General features: G+C 43.0%; 1 protein-coding gene across 1 annotated transcript in view; it reads right to left on the reverse strand.

Moving 5' to 3' along the window:
- The window catches only part of WDFY1 (WD repeat and FYVE domain containing 1), a 72,139-nt gene that overhangs the window by 20,157 nt on the left and 34,291 nt on the right, over positions 1-17,691 (reverse strand). The window contains exons 7-9 of the mRNA XM_033958288.1: positions 9,966-10,092; positions 6,830-6,935; positions 3,072-3,173 (exon numbers count right to left, since the gene is read on the reverse strand). Of these exons, the coding sequence (XP_033814179.1) occupies positions 3,072-3,173; positions 6,830-6,935; positions 9,966-10,092 (335 nt within the window). The remainder of the gene's footprint in view (positions 1-3,071; positions 3,174-6,829; positions 6,936-9,965; positions 10,093-17,691) is intronic.

The following is a 17,691-nucleotide window of genomic DNA, read 5'->3' on the forward strand; positions in this document are numbered from 1 at the left end:
CCTGCCCTCGACGCAAACCCCCCTCCCCCCCAACGACCGCCCCCCCCCAAGAACCTCCGACCGCCCCCCCAGCCGACCCGCGACCCCCCTGGCGACCCCCACGACCCCCCCACCCCCCTTCCCCGTACCTTTGGTAGTTGGCCGGACAGACGGGAGCCAAACCCGCCTGTCCGGCAGGCAGCCAACGAAGGAATGAGGCCGGATTGGCCCATCCATCCTAAAGCTCCGCCTACTGGTGGGGCCTAAGGCGCGTGGGCCAATCAGAATAGGCCCTGGAGCCTTAGGTCCCACCTGGGGGCGCGGCCTGAGGCACATGGTCGGGTTGGGCCCATGTGCCTCAGGCCGCGCCCCCAGGTGGGACCTAAGGCTCCAGGGCCTATTCTGATTGGCCCACGCGCCTTAGGCCCCACCAGTAGGCGGAGCTTTAGGATGAATGGGCCAATCCGGCCTCATTCCTTCGTTGGCTGCCTGCCGGACAGGCGGGTTTGGCTCCCGTCTGTCCGGCCAACTACCAAAGGTACGGGGAAGGGGGGTGGGGGGGTCGTGGGGGTCGCCAGGGGGATCGCGGGTCGGCTGGGGGGCGGTCGGAGGTTCTTGGGGGGGACGGTCGTTGGGGGGGAGGGGGGTTTGCGTCGAGGGCAGGAGGGCCTGGGATCCCTCCTGCCCGTAATGTAGTGCGGGGTGGGGTTAGGGGGTCGCCGTGGCCAGGAGGGTTTGGGCTCCCTTCTGGCCCGATATTGTCGGGAAGTCGGCGGTCCTTCGGGGTGGGGGTGCGAGTGGTCCTGCCGGGGGGGGGGGGATGTATCGGACGTCGGGGAGTCGGCCGGGCAAGAGGGCTTGGGCTCCCTCTTGCTCCGATCGTGGATGCGGGTGCGGGTGGGAGCGCGTGCGAGCGGTCGTTCGGGGTGGGGGTGCGAGTGGTCCTGCCGGGGGGGGGGGGATGTATCGGACGTCGGGGAGTCGGCCGGGCAAGAGGGCTTGGGCTCCCTCTTGCTCCGATCGTGGATGCGGGTGCGGGTGGGAGCGCGTGCGAGTGGTCGTTCGGGGTGGGGGTGCGAGTGGTCCTGCTGGGGGGGTGAATCGGGCATCGGGCTGGGTGGGAACTATGTTTTAAAACTTTTGTATACCGCGCTCACGCATATAACGCGCGAGGGGTATGCGCGGTAGGTAAAAACGCGTATAACGCGCGCGTTATATGCGTGAAAATACGGTACTCACACCACACGTGCCGGTGTCTTCCCACCCAACGTCGGCTCACAGGTCCTACAGTTCAGTAACAAAGCTAAGAAGCCAACTAGGGGAAGTGGGTGAGTTATGAGAATATACGTATGCTAGCTGACGTCAGAGAACACCTGCTACAGGTACCTTTGCTTTTTCTGAGGAAAAGCAGATATAATATTTCACATGTGGACTCCCAAAATGCCAGGGTCATGTCTCTGGAAGAAGAGGTTAAGCACTGAATATACAGGAGCCTGGCAAAATCCTATAGGGTTGAAAGGAAAGATGGCATTCAGGAAGTAAAAAGATTCTGTAGAACTGTTTGTCCAAACTGACTGCCTCTTCAAGACAGGTGGGTCAATGTGATTTGTCTTTAGAAATCAGAACTCTTAAATCCTTACAAGCAAGGTGGACTCTAGCCTTTTATTCCTCTTCTTAGTTATCACTGCTCTCTTGTTTGTGTTCGTTTTGTGGAGCTTGTTCAAGAGCACGTGCATATTAGAAGACCGCTCATTTTAGAATATGAAGCATGGTTAATCAAGTCATACCTTGGACCCTGCATTCGTTTCACTTCTGTGTCTCTAGTCTGCTCTTCCATCAGAAATTCTTCTATGAAAATGATATTGCCTAAATGCTGCCAAGATTAATCTCGCCTCATCTTAGAAAGCCATCCATGTACTTCCATTCTGTTAAGGTATGTTTAGTCTTAGTATCAACATTATTTGCAAACTGATTATTGTAATTACCATAATCTGTTGTGCCAATCATTCCTGTGAACTGTTTGAGTCATGACTTGTTTATATTCGAAATTAATAAAATATATTGAACTTAAAAAAAAAAAAAGAAGCTACTGATCCACCTCCAATTAAAACCTGTTTGACTTTGATGTGAAAAATATGTAATATAGAAAAGCTTTGAGCCAAGCAGGACAAACAGAAAAGAACAAATTAATAAGATTTGGGAGTCATTTATTTGAATCTGGGTCTTATGCTCGCCGCCCTCCCCATGCCTTCCCGGGTAAGTTGGACCAGTCTCTACATTAAGGTCATCCTCATGTGTTCTGATATTCCACTTGTCTATTGGGATTTCTGTTGTGCTATTCATACCCTCTCTCTTTCATTTCTTGTTTTGGCCATCTATTATCATTGTCTGATGTTGTATGTATTGTGGTATTCTCTTGAGGCTAGTGTGCTACTTTGATGTTTTTTGTCATTAATGATATAACAAGGGCCAAATTTATGGAACCTTTTTAGTCTGATGGAACACTTGAGGTACATGTTTTGTTACACTATCCTGGGTTAGTTTTGGTTTGTTTGTTTTTTTAGATCAGTTTAAAGCAGTGGTTCTCAACCCTGTCCTGGGGACCCCCTCAGCCAGTTGGGTTTTCAAGATATCCCTAATGAATATGCATGAGAGAGATTTGCATTTAATGGAAGTTAACAGGTAAGCAAATCTCTCTCATGCATATTCATTAGGAATATCTTGAAAACCCGACTGGCTGGGGGGTCCCCAGCACAGGGTTGAAAACCACTGGTTTAAAGTAATAAAAGAAGGGACATTAAGGGACTCTTCTATCAAACAGCACTAGAAGTTTGTAGCGTGGTGAGCCACGCTGAATGGCCCGCACTGCTCCCGACGCTCACAGAGTTCCTATGAGTGTCGGGAGCAGCGCGGCTCTCTGCGCTAAAAACTGCTACCGCAGTTTGATGGAAGAGGCCCTAATTCTTACAGAGAAGCTTTTGTTATTCGATGCTATATGCGCTAATGATGCTCGAGTTTTATTGGATAATTTACCTTATGTACTTCTGTTCAGTTTATTCACTAAAGGGTCACTAAAAGTGAAACAGCATCACCTGTCTAAGGCCGAGTGTCTTTGTGTCCCACATCTGCTTTAAATTCCAGAAGAAAGGCTGCTCACATATCTGGCACGAGTCGCTTTCTAACCATTGAGGAGCCTGGAAAAGAAAGGTTCATCAGCATGTTTCACTCATCAGTAGAACTCAGCTCCCAGCACCTATGGTGACCACACTGCACTTCAGTTTTTAAGTCTAAAAGAAAAAAAGGCTCATAGATAACCATATTTAATGTTCCCATGAAGATTCTTGAAACTAATGCATTGTGTGGGCAAATTTTCAAAGCAATTTAAACATGTGAAAAGCACTTTACACTCATGGAAACCAGCTTTTTACCCTCAAAGCAATGCCTGGCATGTTTAGGATGAGAGAAGAAAAGCAGGCAATTAACTTGTTACTTTTCCACAATCGCAAAGTAAATTGGACTTTAATATTGTCGAAGGACTCCAGAAAGATAACACTCATATCAAGTCTGACCACCAACACCAGAGGCTGAATAAATATAAAATTTCTGCTTTCACCTCTATTTGGATACCAAAAATACAGTACCACGTTATACTGCTTAACACATACTTTAATGGTAGTTCATATCTGTTGCCACCAGAGGGTTCTGCTTACCAAATAAATCTCTAACAGTAGTAGTGAATAACTAGCCCAGTGATCTTCACCATTATTTTTTTTTTTTTAACAAACAGAGCCCACTTCTGGGGGGAGGAGGAAGGGGCAAATGAAATACAAAATCGGAATCATCTTAGGATAAATGCAGCTAGAGGGGTCCTTTAATTAAAGAACTTCAGAATTGAGAGAGAGAGAGAGAGAGCTAGTACTTGGATCAAACAGTTATGGCACATGTCTATTACAAGTTGAATGCACAGCGCCGAGTATGCCTTTTAGTGCTACAGAAATGAGAAATAGTACTAATGGCAGCGTTTTCAATGCAAGCATCCAGCAGCCAAAACAAAAAATTAGTAACAGCAAAGGTGGACCCAGAGGACCCCCGATGGCTGCCATTGTCCCATGGGCTTGCACTGAAGAACAGTGCTCCAACTCTGTTGCATACTTTGTGATGATCAATACTAGAAAGTTGCGATGATTGCTGTTAAAGTAACGTGAAATTGAACCATCTAGAGTGCGATTCTATAAAGGGTGTTAAAAGTCAGGCGCCAAAAGTTTGAGTGCTAAGCTAGTATTCTATAACAGCAAATAGGGCGCCAAATGGCAAATTACATGCTACCATTTAGGTGCACCCGCTTACGCCATGTCATTAACAAGTGTAAATATGCACATGCAACAAACAGTATTCTGTCAGTTGTGTGTATTACTTTGCAACACTTCCATGGTCCATCCCTCTCCTTGCAGTACTCCTTTCTTCCCATCTTCTTTCTCTGCCTACCCAGCCCTCGATGCCCGCTACAGGCCTGCCTGAAACCCTGATGGTCCAGTTGCGAGCCATGAAGAGGAGCAATCCTTCCCGCGTCCTGTCCCAACAGACTCAACCACTCTCTCTCATCTCCCTGATCCCGGCAGATCTTACTTTTAAAGTCCTGGCGGTCTAGCGTTGGAGCGGGGCAGGAGCGATCGTGAGAGTTGCAATCAAAAATGCCTGCCACGAGTTCCCGTTGCAGTCTCACGAGACTGCAACGGGAGCTCATGGCAGGCATTATTGATTGCGGCTCTCATGGGGCTTCACCGCTACACCAACAAGGCATTTAAAGGTCGGGGAGGCAGGGTGGTTTAGAGTCAGCCGGGACAGGATAGCTCCTGTCCAAGCTTATCACTGGGAGGCCTGCAACAGGTCCAGGCGGGGGCGGAGGAACAGACCAGAGGACCTGAAAATAAACTAAGATCCCATTTTTTGGACTAAAAATCTTGGTTTATATTCGACAGGCAGTAGCTCTGTGGAATGCGTCTAGCAAGTACATTTCCCTGCTACAGGCAAAGACTAACTCCTTTTCCCCTATGCCCACACTAAAAGCACCACTGTGCCAGCAGAGACCATCTCCAGATGCTGCAGCAGTGGCTGTCAAAAGAGACTCCTGCTGCCGCTCCCAGGCCTTGTTCTGCACAGTGTAAATGATCAACTGCAAACAAACAATTTTCTCTAACATCCTGTGCTGTTACAGTCTAGTGATGTTCCTAACCATCACTTTTTCCTGGTTCAAAGATCATGTACTTGGTACTATATTGTTGGCACAGTACCATTGTCCCTAATTCCCTACCATCCCCCCCTCAGCATAATTGCATTCCCTTCCTTCTCCCTCCCAACCATCAACTTCCTCATCCCCTCCTTCACATAATCCCTATTGCCCACCGCCCCTTTATCAACATATGTTCACCCACTTAAACACATACACAAAACTCCGCACCCCTTTGTGAGTTTGAGGCATTAAGTCAACGTCCATTGCAATGCCGTGAGCCAGTAACAGCCCTAGTCAACTCGAAAATGTAGCTTTCTGCCTCATTCCCCAATACAACAATCTCTACCCTCTCTAGCAATTTGTGCTTCCTCCAAAACTGCTGGTCTGTTCTGGCGCTGTGTGGCTCTTGATGAGTTTGAACCACCTAGAGTGCAATTCTATAAAGTGTGTTAAAAGTTAGGTGCCAAAAGTTTGAGTTCTAAGCTAGTATTCTATATACAGAAAATTAAGGTGCCAAATGGCAAATTACATGCCAGCATGTAGATGCACTCGCTTACGCATGTCATTAGCAGGTGTAAACATGCACCTGACAGTATTCTGTCAGTTGTGTGCATTACTTTGGAGACATTACCATGGTCCACCCCTGCCCCCTTGCACGTGAATACCCCTACACATAGGAGCTAAGTTACAGAATGGTGCCTAAGTGCACTTACACACTACTTGCCATTTCACCCCCATTCTGGGCCATGTAACTGCCTTTGGTTAATGCGCTGCACTGGCACCTAACTTTTGGCAACTATATAGAATGAGAGAAATAGTACTTATGAGACTATGAAAACAATGCAGGAGTTTGAGCGCTGAGGTTCAAAGCCACATTGTACCACAAGGGATTGGCCTGACAGCTGCAGACCGAAGTCTGTGTGATCTCAATGCAGGTAGAGCTGAACAATCGCTCCAAGCACCAGAAATCCCGAAAAAGGGACAAAAAAATACATCAAATAAAATAATAAAATGGGGAGAGCAGAACACCACACTCCTACAGGCACGTGTGCAGAAGGAAAAAAACCGTAGGTGGAGCTAATGAGCTCAATGAAATACAGGAGATACAGAGAGAAAATCTGGAATGGATTCCTTCTGCACAGGCACGTGGCCATAGAACATAACCCAGCTGTCTAGAATGTCTAATCTATTGCACTGGAAACAAAAACATAACATCTGGTCCAGAAGCAGTGCTGGTCCAGAAGCAGTGTGGGGGGAGGGGAAGGGAGGAAAGAAGGCTGTAAGTAAATTGAAGAAAGGCCTGGCTCACAGAGGAAGGGGAGGGAGGATTGAGACTGACTGACACAGAGTTGGCATGTACTGGGGAAGCAGACTTATTACACGAGATACTTCAGATTAGTCAAAAGGATTGAAGAGGGACATCCCCACTTCACTCACATGCTGACTGCTTTGTCTTAAGGTCCTTGCTCTCATACTGAAATTTTTCCCTTTAAAAAGGGTCCCCATTTGAAGAATGATGATTTCTGCATTTAGTACATCAGCCTCTGTAGTTGAAGATATTACTATCTTTATTGCATGCAATGACTTAAGCAAGGTCCTGTAGCCCATTTGAAGACTTACCTCTTCTCTGCTGATATCCATATTCCAGACTGTAATCCCTCCATCAGATGAGCAGGAGACAAGTTGACGTGTCGGCTGTATGTAACACAAAGCCTGCACTTTGTCACTGCAAAGAGAACTCATGCTTATGTTGTCAATGCATTAGATAAAATAGAGAAGTGTTTCTCAAATCGGTCCTGGAGTACCCCTTTGCCAATCAGGTTTCCAGGATATCCACAATGAATATGCATGAAAGAAATTTGCATATAATGGAGGCATGCTATGCAAATCAAGTTTATGCATATTCATTGTGGATATTCTGAAAATCTGACTTGCAAGGGGGTACTCCAGGACCAAGTTGAGAAACACTGAAATAGAGTACACAAAACAAAAAAGATCTGAAACAAAATATTACCTACAATGGCTAAATTAACAAGAAAAAAGGGGTAATTAACCAAATAAGAGATTTTTTGTATATAAACTGCATTAAAAAAATTGCGCTTCCTCAACAAATGAATAATAATAAAGGAGGAAAAGGACATCATAATAACCCAAGGATCAGATCATAAAACCTCTTATGACCCAAGCCATTTCAGAGCCTGATTGTCCAGGTTTTTTTCTTTGTGAACTGCCCGGATCCTCTTTGGGTGGTTGGTATACAAGAATATAAGGAACGTAAGGAAGTTCTTCTTCACTCAGAGAATGGTAGAAAACTGGAACGCTCTTCCGGAGTCTGTCATAGGGAAAACACCCTCCAAGGATTCAAGACAAAGTTAGAAAGTTCCTGCTGAACCAGAACGTACGCAGGTAGGGCTAGTCTCAGTTAGGGCACTGGTCTTTGACCAGAGGGCTGCCGCGTGAGTGGACTGCTGGGCACGATGGACCACTGGTCTGACCCAGCAGCGGCAATTCTTATGTTCTTATAAAAGTTATGTTATTCTGAAAAGCAGGTTGTAATCATCTGTCCAAGTCCTCCAACCACCTATAGGTGAAGTCCAAAAGAAGTGTTCTATCTTTTTTTTTTTTTTAAACCCAATCAGTTCAATCATAAAACTATTATTTGTAATGAAGCACTGGCACAACTTATCTTAACGGTCTTCTCAGACTCCAGCGTTGACTAAATTGCTAGTCTCCGATGCTTGGACATACGTGTTTCCCTTCACAAACTGTCCACTGTGATCACTTTAATCCCTCCAATCTTCATCCAGGGATTCTCAAAGACTGTGCCCACCTGAGAGAAACTGAGGACGTTAGTTCTAAATAGCGACAAAACTTTCAATCGGCAGTGTTGCCTCTTCTCCAAATCGCCATTGCAATTCCTCCTTTATATTATTATTCATTTGTTGAGGAAGCAAAAATTTGTTTGCAGTTTATATACAAAAAAAAAAAAAATCTGTTATTTGGTTAATTATTGCCCCTTTTTCTTTGTTTAGATAAAATAGAGAACAGCAGGGCCTATGTATTAAACTTTCCATTCTGTAGTAATCAATCCCTTAACACTAGCATAACACGAAGAATTAAAGGTTTGCTAAAATGAAGGCTGATATCTGAAAAGGAGTCTTGTGAAATTACTTCTATAAATTTTCTGCAGTTTCACAGTTTATGAAGACGGCAATCAGCCCAGTTGATCAAGATTCTTTTTAGAAAACGTAATGTTTGGTATGTGAGAAATGAGGGAAAGGAGAAAGAATTCAATATATTGCCCTTCTGTAGTAACAATTAAAGTGATTTACATATATACAGGTACTTATTTTGTACCTGGGCAAAAGAAGGTTACGTGGCTTGCCCAGAGTCACAAGAGCTGCAGTGGGAATTGAACCCAGTTCCCCTGGTTCTCAGGCCACTGCACTAACCATTAGAATACTCCTTTGCCCTAACAAAGGCATAGATGTGGAAGAGAGTCTTTAACGGATAGCATGGCAAAACAACTTGAAACTAAACAATTCCTTAGTTTGAACTACCACTGATAACCATTCATCCAAGAAAGAAAAGAACTTTTTATTCTAAACAATCTACGCAACATGATATGAGAAGCCACATAAAGCTTTCCAGAATGCAAACTTCAGTGTTCGTTTAGTAACTGGCTGTCAATAAGTAAATGTATTCAGGCAATCCATCATCTCCTGAAAGGAGAATGTCTCAAAACCACGCTTCCCAAACAACCCTTGGATTCAAGCCATGAAAGGAGAAAAGCTCAGTCGCCTACACCCAAGACAAAAGAAATACCTATGGCTGGATACCTTAAATTTATAGTGACTCAATATTTACACTTTTTTATGGGAACACATTCTATAGTAACTGAGCAACAGAAACAAGTCATCTCCCAGTTCCCTTAATAATCAAACACGAGAGTGGTCTTGCATTGTTATGCTTGGCAATGTAGTGTAGACATTAAAAAATCATGTCGGATTGTCTTATGACACGATATTGTTTGGTACAGCAATGAGAGTTCAGAGTCCGATTTCTGCTAATAATAACAAACTATTATTAATATTGACAGGGGTCGCCATGCAACAAATTACTCAAAATTGGAAAGATTATACTAAATTAAATTATACATTCTGGTGGAATTCAGTTTGCCACATATATAAGATGGAAAAGATGATAGCATTTCAACAAAGAAAATCTCATAATTTTAATAAAATATGGGGACCATTGATTATTTACTCTAATGATCAGATATCTTAAGCACATGATTAGTCTATATTTGGGTTAGGGTAGGAAACGGGTATAATATGGTCATGGAAATATTGATGATAGGGGGGGATATTTATTTGTTATATTTATAAGAACGTGTTTGTAATCACAAGTGATTTTGTGAAAATTTTTGTATTATTTTTTAAGTACACTTGTTGTTAAGAATTAAAAAGGAATAAAGAATTAAAAAAAAAAAACACCGTCAACCTTAGCAATCTTATAATTCCCAGACTTGCATCTCGTTTCTGGCATTTCAATACTCATAGGCAGCTTATGTCCAGGGATTCTGGGATTTTGTTAACACACACTCTCAACTTGGTGTTTTAAATTATTGGGGTATAAATTTTAACATTTATCTGAGCCACACAGCTAATTTTTGGCAGAAAACAGACAGCGGGGATGAGCTGCAGGCAGGCATTAGGTTTGTTCCCTTTGTTATTCCCAAAAATTTGCCACTTACTGGTGACCTTGAAGCAATAGCGTTCGTCCTTTCCTTCCACCAATGTCCCACATGATAATGCTGTTATCAGATGAACCAGAAAAAAGTAGCCTTTGAACAGGATCCCACCAAAGACATGCAATACTACCTGGTTAGAGAGAGAGAGAGAGGGAAAAAAAAGCCATTGAACCTAACAATTAATGTAAACTTCGAACAGGAAGGTAAATTTGTTATGAAAAGATAATGAAGTTTGTATGATAAATGAACACTGTGATAAGGCATCCTGAAAGTGCAGTAATACAGGCTTTCTATCTAAACGCCGACCGCACCCTTATTAGAGAGTGCTTGTTAACTTACTACTTATTTCTAAAACTACCAGAAATACCCAGCGCTTTACAGAGTCACAAAGGAGACAGTCCCTGCTCAAATGAGCTTACAGTCTAAACAATCAAGACCGACAAATAGACACCAGGGTAGGGGATACAGTTATAGGGGATGGTTAAACTGCAGGCTAGGGTGGTGAGCAGAGGGGAGTAGGGTTATGAGCTGAAGGCTGTATTTTCAAAGGTGGGTTTTCAGCCTATTTTTGAACAAGGGAAGGGGCATAGTGGACCAACTCAAGTAGTTTATTCCAGGCATCTGGGGTGGCGAACTAAGTCTGGAATTGGAAGTGGAGGAGAAGGGTACAGATAAAAGCACTTTGCCGAGGAAAGGAGTTCTCGAGGAGGTATATAAAGAAAGAGAGGAGAGATACTGAGGGGATGCAGAATAAACACACTTGTAGGTTAGTAATAGGAGTCTGAACTGTATGCAAAGGTAGATAAGAAGTCAGTGAAGTGATTTGAGGAGATGGGTGAGGTGAGTGTTGTGAGGGTGGCAGAAGATAAGTCATGAAGCAGAGTACTGTACAGATTGCAGGGGAGGGGGGGAGGAAGTTCAGCAGGAAACTTTGTTAGAAGTAGATTTCAGTAGTCTAAGTGTGACGTTACGAGAGCATAGACAAAGGTTCGGGTAGTATGCTCAGAGAGGAAGGGGCAAATTTTGGTGTTGCTGTAGAGATAGAAGCAACACGTTTTAGCTGTCTGTTGAATGTGGGTAGAAAATGAGGTTGAAATCTACTACTAATAATCATTTCTATAGCATTACTAGACATAAGTAGCGCTCTACGACAAAACACAGAAGAGGCAGTCCTTGCTCAGAAGAGCTTACAAATCTTATTCAAGACAAACAAACTGGACAAGAAGTTGCATCAACACTCAGTGCTCAGGTGGGGGAATTATAGAAGGAATGATAAAACAGATGGATTGGAGTTTGGAATTGAAAGCATGTTCAAAGAAGTGGGCTTCAAGTCTGGATATGAATACTGCCAGAGACGGAGCCTGACATATCAAGTCAGGCAGTTTGTTTCAGGCATACGCTGCAGCAAGGTGGAAGGGGCTTCATCTGGAGATGGCAGTAGATAAGAAGGGTAAAGATAAGAGACTTATCCAATAAGCAGAGTGTCTGGGGGAGGGGTGTGTAGATGATACACCAAGGAGCTGCAAAGTGAATACATTGGTAGGTCAGAAAGAGACTCGATTTGTGCGCATTTACACAACATAGGTATTTAAACGTCTTTAACAAAGTATACATATTGAGATCTTTAAGTCTGTCGCCATACGCCTTATGATGAAGACCACGTGCTATTTTAGTAGTCTTCCTTTGGATTGACTCCATCCTTTTTATATCTTTTGAAGGTGCGTCTCTAGAACTGTACATGATATTCTAAATGAGGTCTCACCAGCGTCTTAAACAGAGGCATCAATAACTCCTTTTTCCTACTGGCCATACCTCTTCCTATGCATCCCAGCATCCTTCAAGCTTTCGTCATCACCTTTTCAACCTGTTTGGCCACCTTAAGATCATCACGTTCTGTCATGCACATAAGTTCTTCACCCCTTAAACTGTACCATTCCTTCGAGTTTTTGCAGCCCAAATTCATGACTTTGCAATTCTTAGCATTAAATTTTAGCTGCCAAATTTCAGACCATTCTTTAAGCTTCACTAGGTCTTTCTTAATGTAATTCACGCCATCTGAGGTGTCTACTCTATTGCAGATTTTGGCATCATCCGCAAAGAGGCAAATTGGAATTCGCTTCCCACCAATCTGAGAGCCGAAAAAAATCTTGACCGTTTTAAGGGTTTACTTAAAAGTCATTTGTTTAAAGAAGCATTTACACTATGAGAACCCTCTTTTCTAGACTCTGTCCACAAACTATCAAGGAAACACAGTTTTGCTTCGGTCCTTTTGTCTTCACCTTGAATGTCTTCCTTTCTTTTTGCAATTGTACTTTCCGTTAGTCAAATGTCTAATTTTAGTTCCGTAATTCATATTGCAATTTTATTTTAACTCACTTAGAAATCCTGATAAGCCATTTTATCAAATTTTAATAAACTTTAATAATAACTTTTTAATAAACATGGTACCTTACTCTAGATAGGTTGTTCCATTATTATAAATCTGGTGGTAGAAATTGTTGGAGTTTCTGGACAGATAGTCAATTATCAACATGTATGGTGGATCTGCCTTATGTTACAGATTTACGGGAAAATAATTTTGAAATTATTGATAGAAATTACTAAGTGGTATGCCCTTGTGAAGCCTTTTATTGCCTATTGCATTTGAAATCTCAACATGTGTCTAAGGAACAACATATCATAACTTGTTCTTTATTTACTGCTGAGAAATTATTGATAGTTTCCAATTGGAAACAAAAGATTTTACCAACAAAGGAGGTAAGGAAAATAAAATCTAATTTTCTCAAAAAATTATGTTGAAACTAACAGCAATGATATAAGAATGTAACTTTTTCACAAAACATGGGATATATATATATATATATATATACATCTCCAATAGAGAGGGCGTGGGATAGGCCTATCCCAAGCCCTATCTCTTAGAGAGAGAAAAAAAGATAATGATTACTTTGGATGGGCAGACTAGAAGGGCCATTTGGCCTTTATCTGACATCATGTTTCTAAATCAGAGTCCTGTAGCAGAGAAGGAGAATGGCGCCTTGATCGGTGCCAGTCAGGTGTCGGAATCTCAGAATGTTTTCTCTTTCGAGACACCTTCCCAAACTTCAAGAAGCTCCTGTCAGAGTGCCTAGAAGAGGACGTACGACGTTGAGCAGATGGTGACCGGTGATTGGAAGACCAATGCTTCAATGCCGGAGTGGCAGGGTTAGATCATCTCGAGTCCCTGGAACGCACCAATTGATGGTGCCGGAGGTCATAAGCACCATAAGCATTGCCTCTGCCAAGTCAGACCATAGGTCCATCATGCCCAGCAGTCCACTCCCGCGGCAGCCCCCCATGTCTATGACCTGTAGTGATCTATTACTCTAGAGCATTTTGTACTGTATAGTAACCCTCTAATTGTATCCCTGGATCCCCTTTTCCTTCAGGAACTCGTCCAGTCCCTTTTTGAAACCCAAAGTCGTACTCTGCTCTACCACCTCCTCTGGAAGCGCATTCCAGGTGTCTACCACCCACTGAGTGAAGAAGAACTTCCTGGCATTTGTTCTGAACCTATCTCCCTTCAATTTTTTAGAGTGCCCTCTAGTTCTTGTTGCCCCCGCCAGTCTGAAGAATCTGTCCCTCTCTACCTTTGCTATACCCTTCATGATCTTATAAGTTTCTATCATATCCCCTCTAAGTCTCCGCTTTTCCAGGGAAAAGAGCCCCAGCTTCTCCAGCCTCTCAGCATATGAGAGGTTTTCCTTGCCCTTTATCATTTTTGTTGCTCTTCTCTGGACCCTCTCGAGTACCACCATATCAAGTTTCAAGTTTTCAAGTTTATTCCGGTTTTTGATTAAAAGCTTGTTCAAAATGCAAAGCGATTTACAAAATATTAAAATATAACATAAAAAAAATAAATAAATATTAGACATACTGAACATACTTGGCCATGATAACAAATCTACTAGTGATTTGATAAGTAAGACGTACAGGGCCAATTACAAGTACATACTGGGTAGGTGGAACTGTAGAGCCCCTAGGAACAAATAGGGAAGGGGGGAGAGATACAATCGTTATAGAAAGAGAGAAAAACAATTAAGGTAAATACAAAAGGGAGATGGGAAGATAAGAATGAGAAGTAGAAAGAAGTAAATTGTGGACAGTTTCCCCGGTGGTGAATGTAACCATTCAACATTATTAAGAATCATATGGTCAGCTGAAGGCATCTTTAAAAAGAAAGCACTTTAAGCTGCTTTTAAATTTTTGTAAGTTTTTTTCGGTTCTTAAGTATAAGGGAAGAGAATTCCAAGTCATAGGAGCGGTCACAGAAAAGATTAAGGTTTGACGTGTACCAATTGTTTTTAAAGATGGAACATTAAGAGTATACTGTGAAATAGATCTTAGAGCTCTGGGGGGGTCGTATGGGATCAAAAGTCTGTCTATAAATGCTGGGGTGTTGGTCTGCAATGTTTTAAAGGTCAAGAGAGCAATTTTATAAGTAATCCTATGTGTTACAGGCAACCAGTGGGCTTTTTGTAGCAGTGGGGTAACATGGTCAAATTTCTTTGCGCCCAAAATTATCTTGATGGCTGTATTTTGGATTAATTGTAGACGCTTTATATCCTTTTGACATATCCCTTTTAATAAAGAGTTACAGTAATCCATTTTAGATATTACAAGTACATGGATTAACACATTCAGGGAGTTAGTATCAAGGAGAGGAACCAGTGATCTAATCGTCCTTAGTTTATAAAAACAATTTTTAACCAATGCACTAATTTGTGGGCGAAATGTTAATTTGTTATCTATAAGAACACCTAAAATTTTGGTGGTTGTGGTCGGTAAAAGTGGTGTATTATCGATGATGATTGGAGCAATTAGTTGTACCCCCCTCTTTTCCGGAGAAAAGGAGAGTGTTAGTTTTTGAAATACTTAAAGAAAGCATATTGATATTTAGCCAGTCATGAATTTTAGCCAATTTTTGATTGATGGAGGAAATGTCATTTGAACTTGTAGGATCGATAGGATGCAAGAGTTGAAGATCATCGGCGTAGGCGTAAGTGGTAAACCCGATTGATTGACCAAGGGTTAAGAGGGGAGCCAGATAAATATTAAACAATAAAGGTGATAAGATGGACTCTTGTGGAATACCAAAGTTAGATTGATAGGATTCTGAGACTGAGTTGTTAAAATGTACTGTAGAAGATCTGTCTGAGAAATAAGAACTAAACCATTCAAGGACATGGTCAGTTATTCCTATAGAAGAAAGACGTTGAAGTAAGAGTTGGTGATCTATTGTATCAAACGCGGCTGCGAGATTTAAAGAGATTAATAAGACAGACTTATGTTGGTCCAGATAGTAGTGAATAGTTGTGGTGAGACCAAGTAAAGAATGTTCTGTGGAATGGTTTTTCCGGAAACCTGTTTGATTAGGGTGCAAAACATGCGTTTTTTCGACAAAGTCTGTCAGTTGCTGAAATACTATTTTTTCGGTAAGTTTGGATAGAAAAGGCAGATTGGCTATTGGGCGATAATTTGAACTTCACTAAGATTGTTTCTTGGGTCTTTAATAATTGGAAATAGAATTGAATGTTTCCAGTCAGCTGGGATATTTGCAGTAGACAGGCTTTTGTGAATAATTTGAATGATATAAGGTCTGAATAAGGAGAAATAACGTTTAAAGAAAAAAGGAGGAATAGGCTCTATTTTGGAACCTTTAATGTTAATAGAATGAAGAATGTTTTCAATCATTTTTAAAGAAGGAAGTATGAAATTGGAAAATGTAGCATTTAATGTCTTTTTCCTATTTATTACATTATCATGTTCGGCAGGACTAACAGTACCTGCATAGGTAGAGACTTTGCTAGTGATTTTAGATCTGATTAGTGTAATTTTTTCCTGAAAAAAGTTTGCCAATGATTGAGCTGAGGGAGATTCTTCTGTTAGAATGACTTTTTCATTTTTGAATACTGTTAACTGTTTGAGGATTTTGTAAAGAGTAGATGAACTGTTAGTTTTGGAGATTTTCCTATACAGTGGGAGGATAACTTCCTTGGTTCTGGTAGTGATACCTTTTTAGATAAAGCCCAACATTCTGTTCGCCTTTTTTGAGGCCGCAGCGCATTGTGCCGCCGGTTTCATTGTTTTATCCACCAAAACCCCCAAGTCCTTTTCTAGGTTGCCTTTCCCCAATATTATCCCCCCCCATCATGTAATTGTACATTGGGTTCCCTTTCCCTATGTGCATAACTTTACATTTCTCTACACTGAAGCTCATCTGCCATTTATTTGCCCACTCACTCAGTTTGTTCAAGTCCCTTTGAAGTTCTTTGCATTCCTCTACAGATCTAACCTTGCCAGAGGTCCTGGCAATGTTAGGCTCAGGCTGGATTGGTACCAGAGGAGTCAGTGTCAGAAGCAGCAACTGAAATTGGTCCCCGAACTCCTCTCGAAGCAAAGCATCGAGCTTCTGCCTCATAGTAAGCACCGGTACTTGGGGCTTTGTCGCCAGTACCACAGGTGCTGTGACACATTCCAGAGAGGATAACTCCCGAGGACGAAGCACCCCTCGATAAAGGAACTGGTCACTGTATAGACTTTGTGACCTGCGTCCCTGGAAGAGAAGGGGATGGCTTCTTAGCCTGCTTACCCGAGGGCGCAATGACCAGTGTCGATGCTGGTGCCTCTGGCGGTGTCGAAGTCTTCGATGCCAATGACTTAGATGTAGACAGTGTCATCGGTGCAACTCCCTCCATGCCGACACCAAAGAATTTCTCTTGTTGGAGAATACGATTCTTGTTAGTACGCTTTTGTAACAAAGAGCAGCATTTACAAGTTTTGAACACGGTGTTCGGGACCCAAACACTGCAGGCACCAGCTTTGAGAGTCTATTAGAGAGAGAGTACGAGAACACCGACCACACTTTTTAAATCCCGTCAGTGGGTGGGACATTGATGGGAACACTACCTCAGGCAAATTAAACTCGATGGCTGAGACTGGGCCAAAACCCATGGACGGCAAACAAAGAGGAGAATAACGAAAAAACAGGCATGAGAGGGGAAGGCAAGGCAACAAATCAACGACCGTTGAAAAACACGACTTCTCAGCTCTGCAGAAAACTAAGAACTGAGGGACTGTGCGCCGTCAGGAGGGAGGGCACTCGCGCATGCGTGGTGCGGGCTATCACGAACTTTCTGAAGTCTTAAAGTGGCAATGCACTTTTAAAGTGTCCATACCAGAGCTCCGTCGGTGACGTCACCCATATGTGAGAATATGCTGCCTGCTTGTCCTGGGATAATGGCTTATAAACTTCCCTCTCCATATTTGTGGTTTCGATTATTCATGATTTTTTCCCCCCAGACCCCCCCCTCTTGAAAATTGCTTGTTGCCAGCCCGCATCAAAAAAAAAACAAACAGCCCCGGGACTTGGATCGGGGTGAGGTAATCGGAGGAGGGGGAAGATTGGAGGAGGAGGCGGCGATCGGAGGCGAGTAGCTGCCCCAGGAGAGCGGACCTTACCTGGTGTCTAGCAGTGATGCGGGGCAGGAGCGATCTTCCTACACTCCTGCCCCGTGCAGGGCTGTGCTGCGAGTTCCGTGGTCTCACAAGACTACAATGGGAATTCCTGCTGTAGTCTCGTGAGACCACCGGAACTCATAGAACGGTTCTGCACGGGGCAGGAGCAAAGAAGATCGCTCCTGCCCTGCGTCACCGCTAGACCAGCAAGTAAGGTCCGGGGGTGGGTCAG

This window comes from Geotrypetes seraphini, chromosome 9 (genome assembly GCF_902459505.1).
Source record: "Geotrypetes seraphini chromosome 9, aGeoSer1.1, whole genome shotgun sequence".
Lineage (NCBI taxonomy): Eukaryota > Metazoa > Chordata > Amphibia > Gymnophiona > Dermophiidae > Geotrypetes > Geotrypetes seraphini.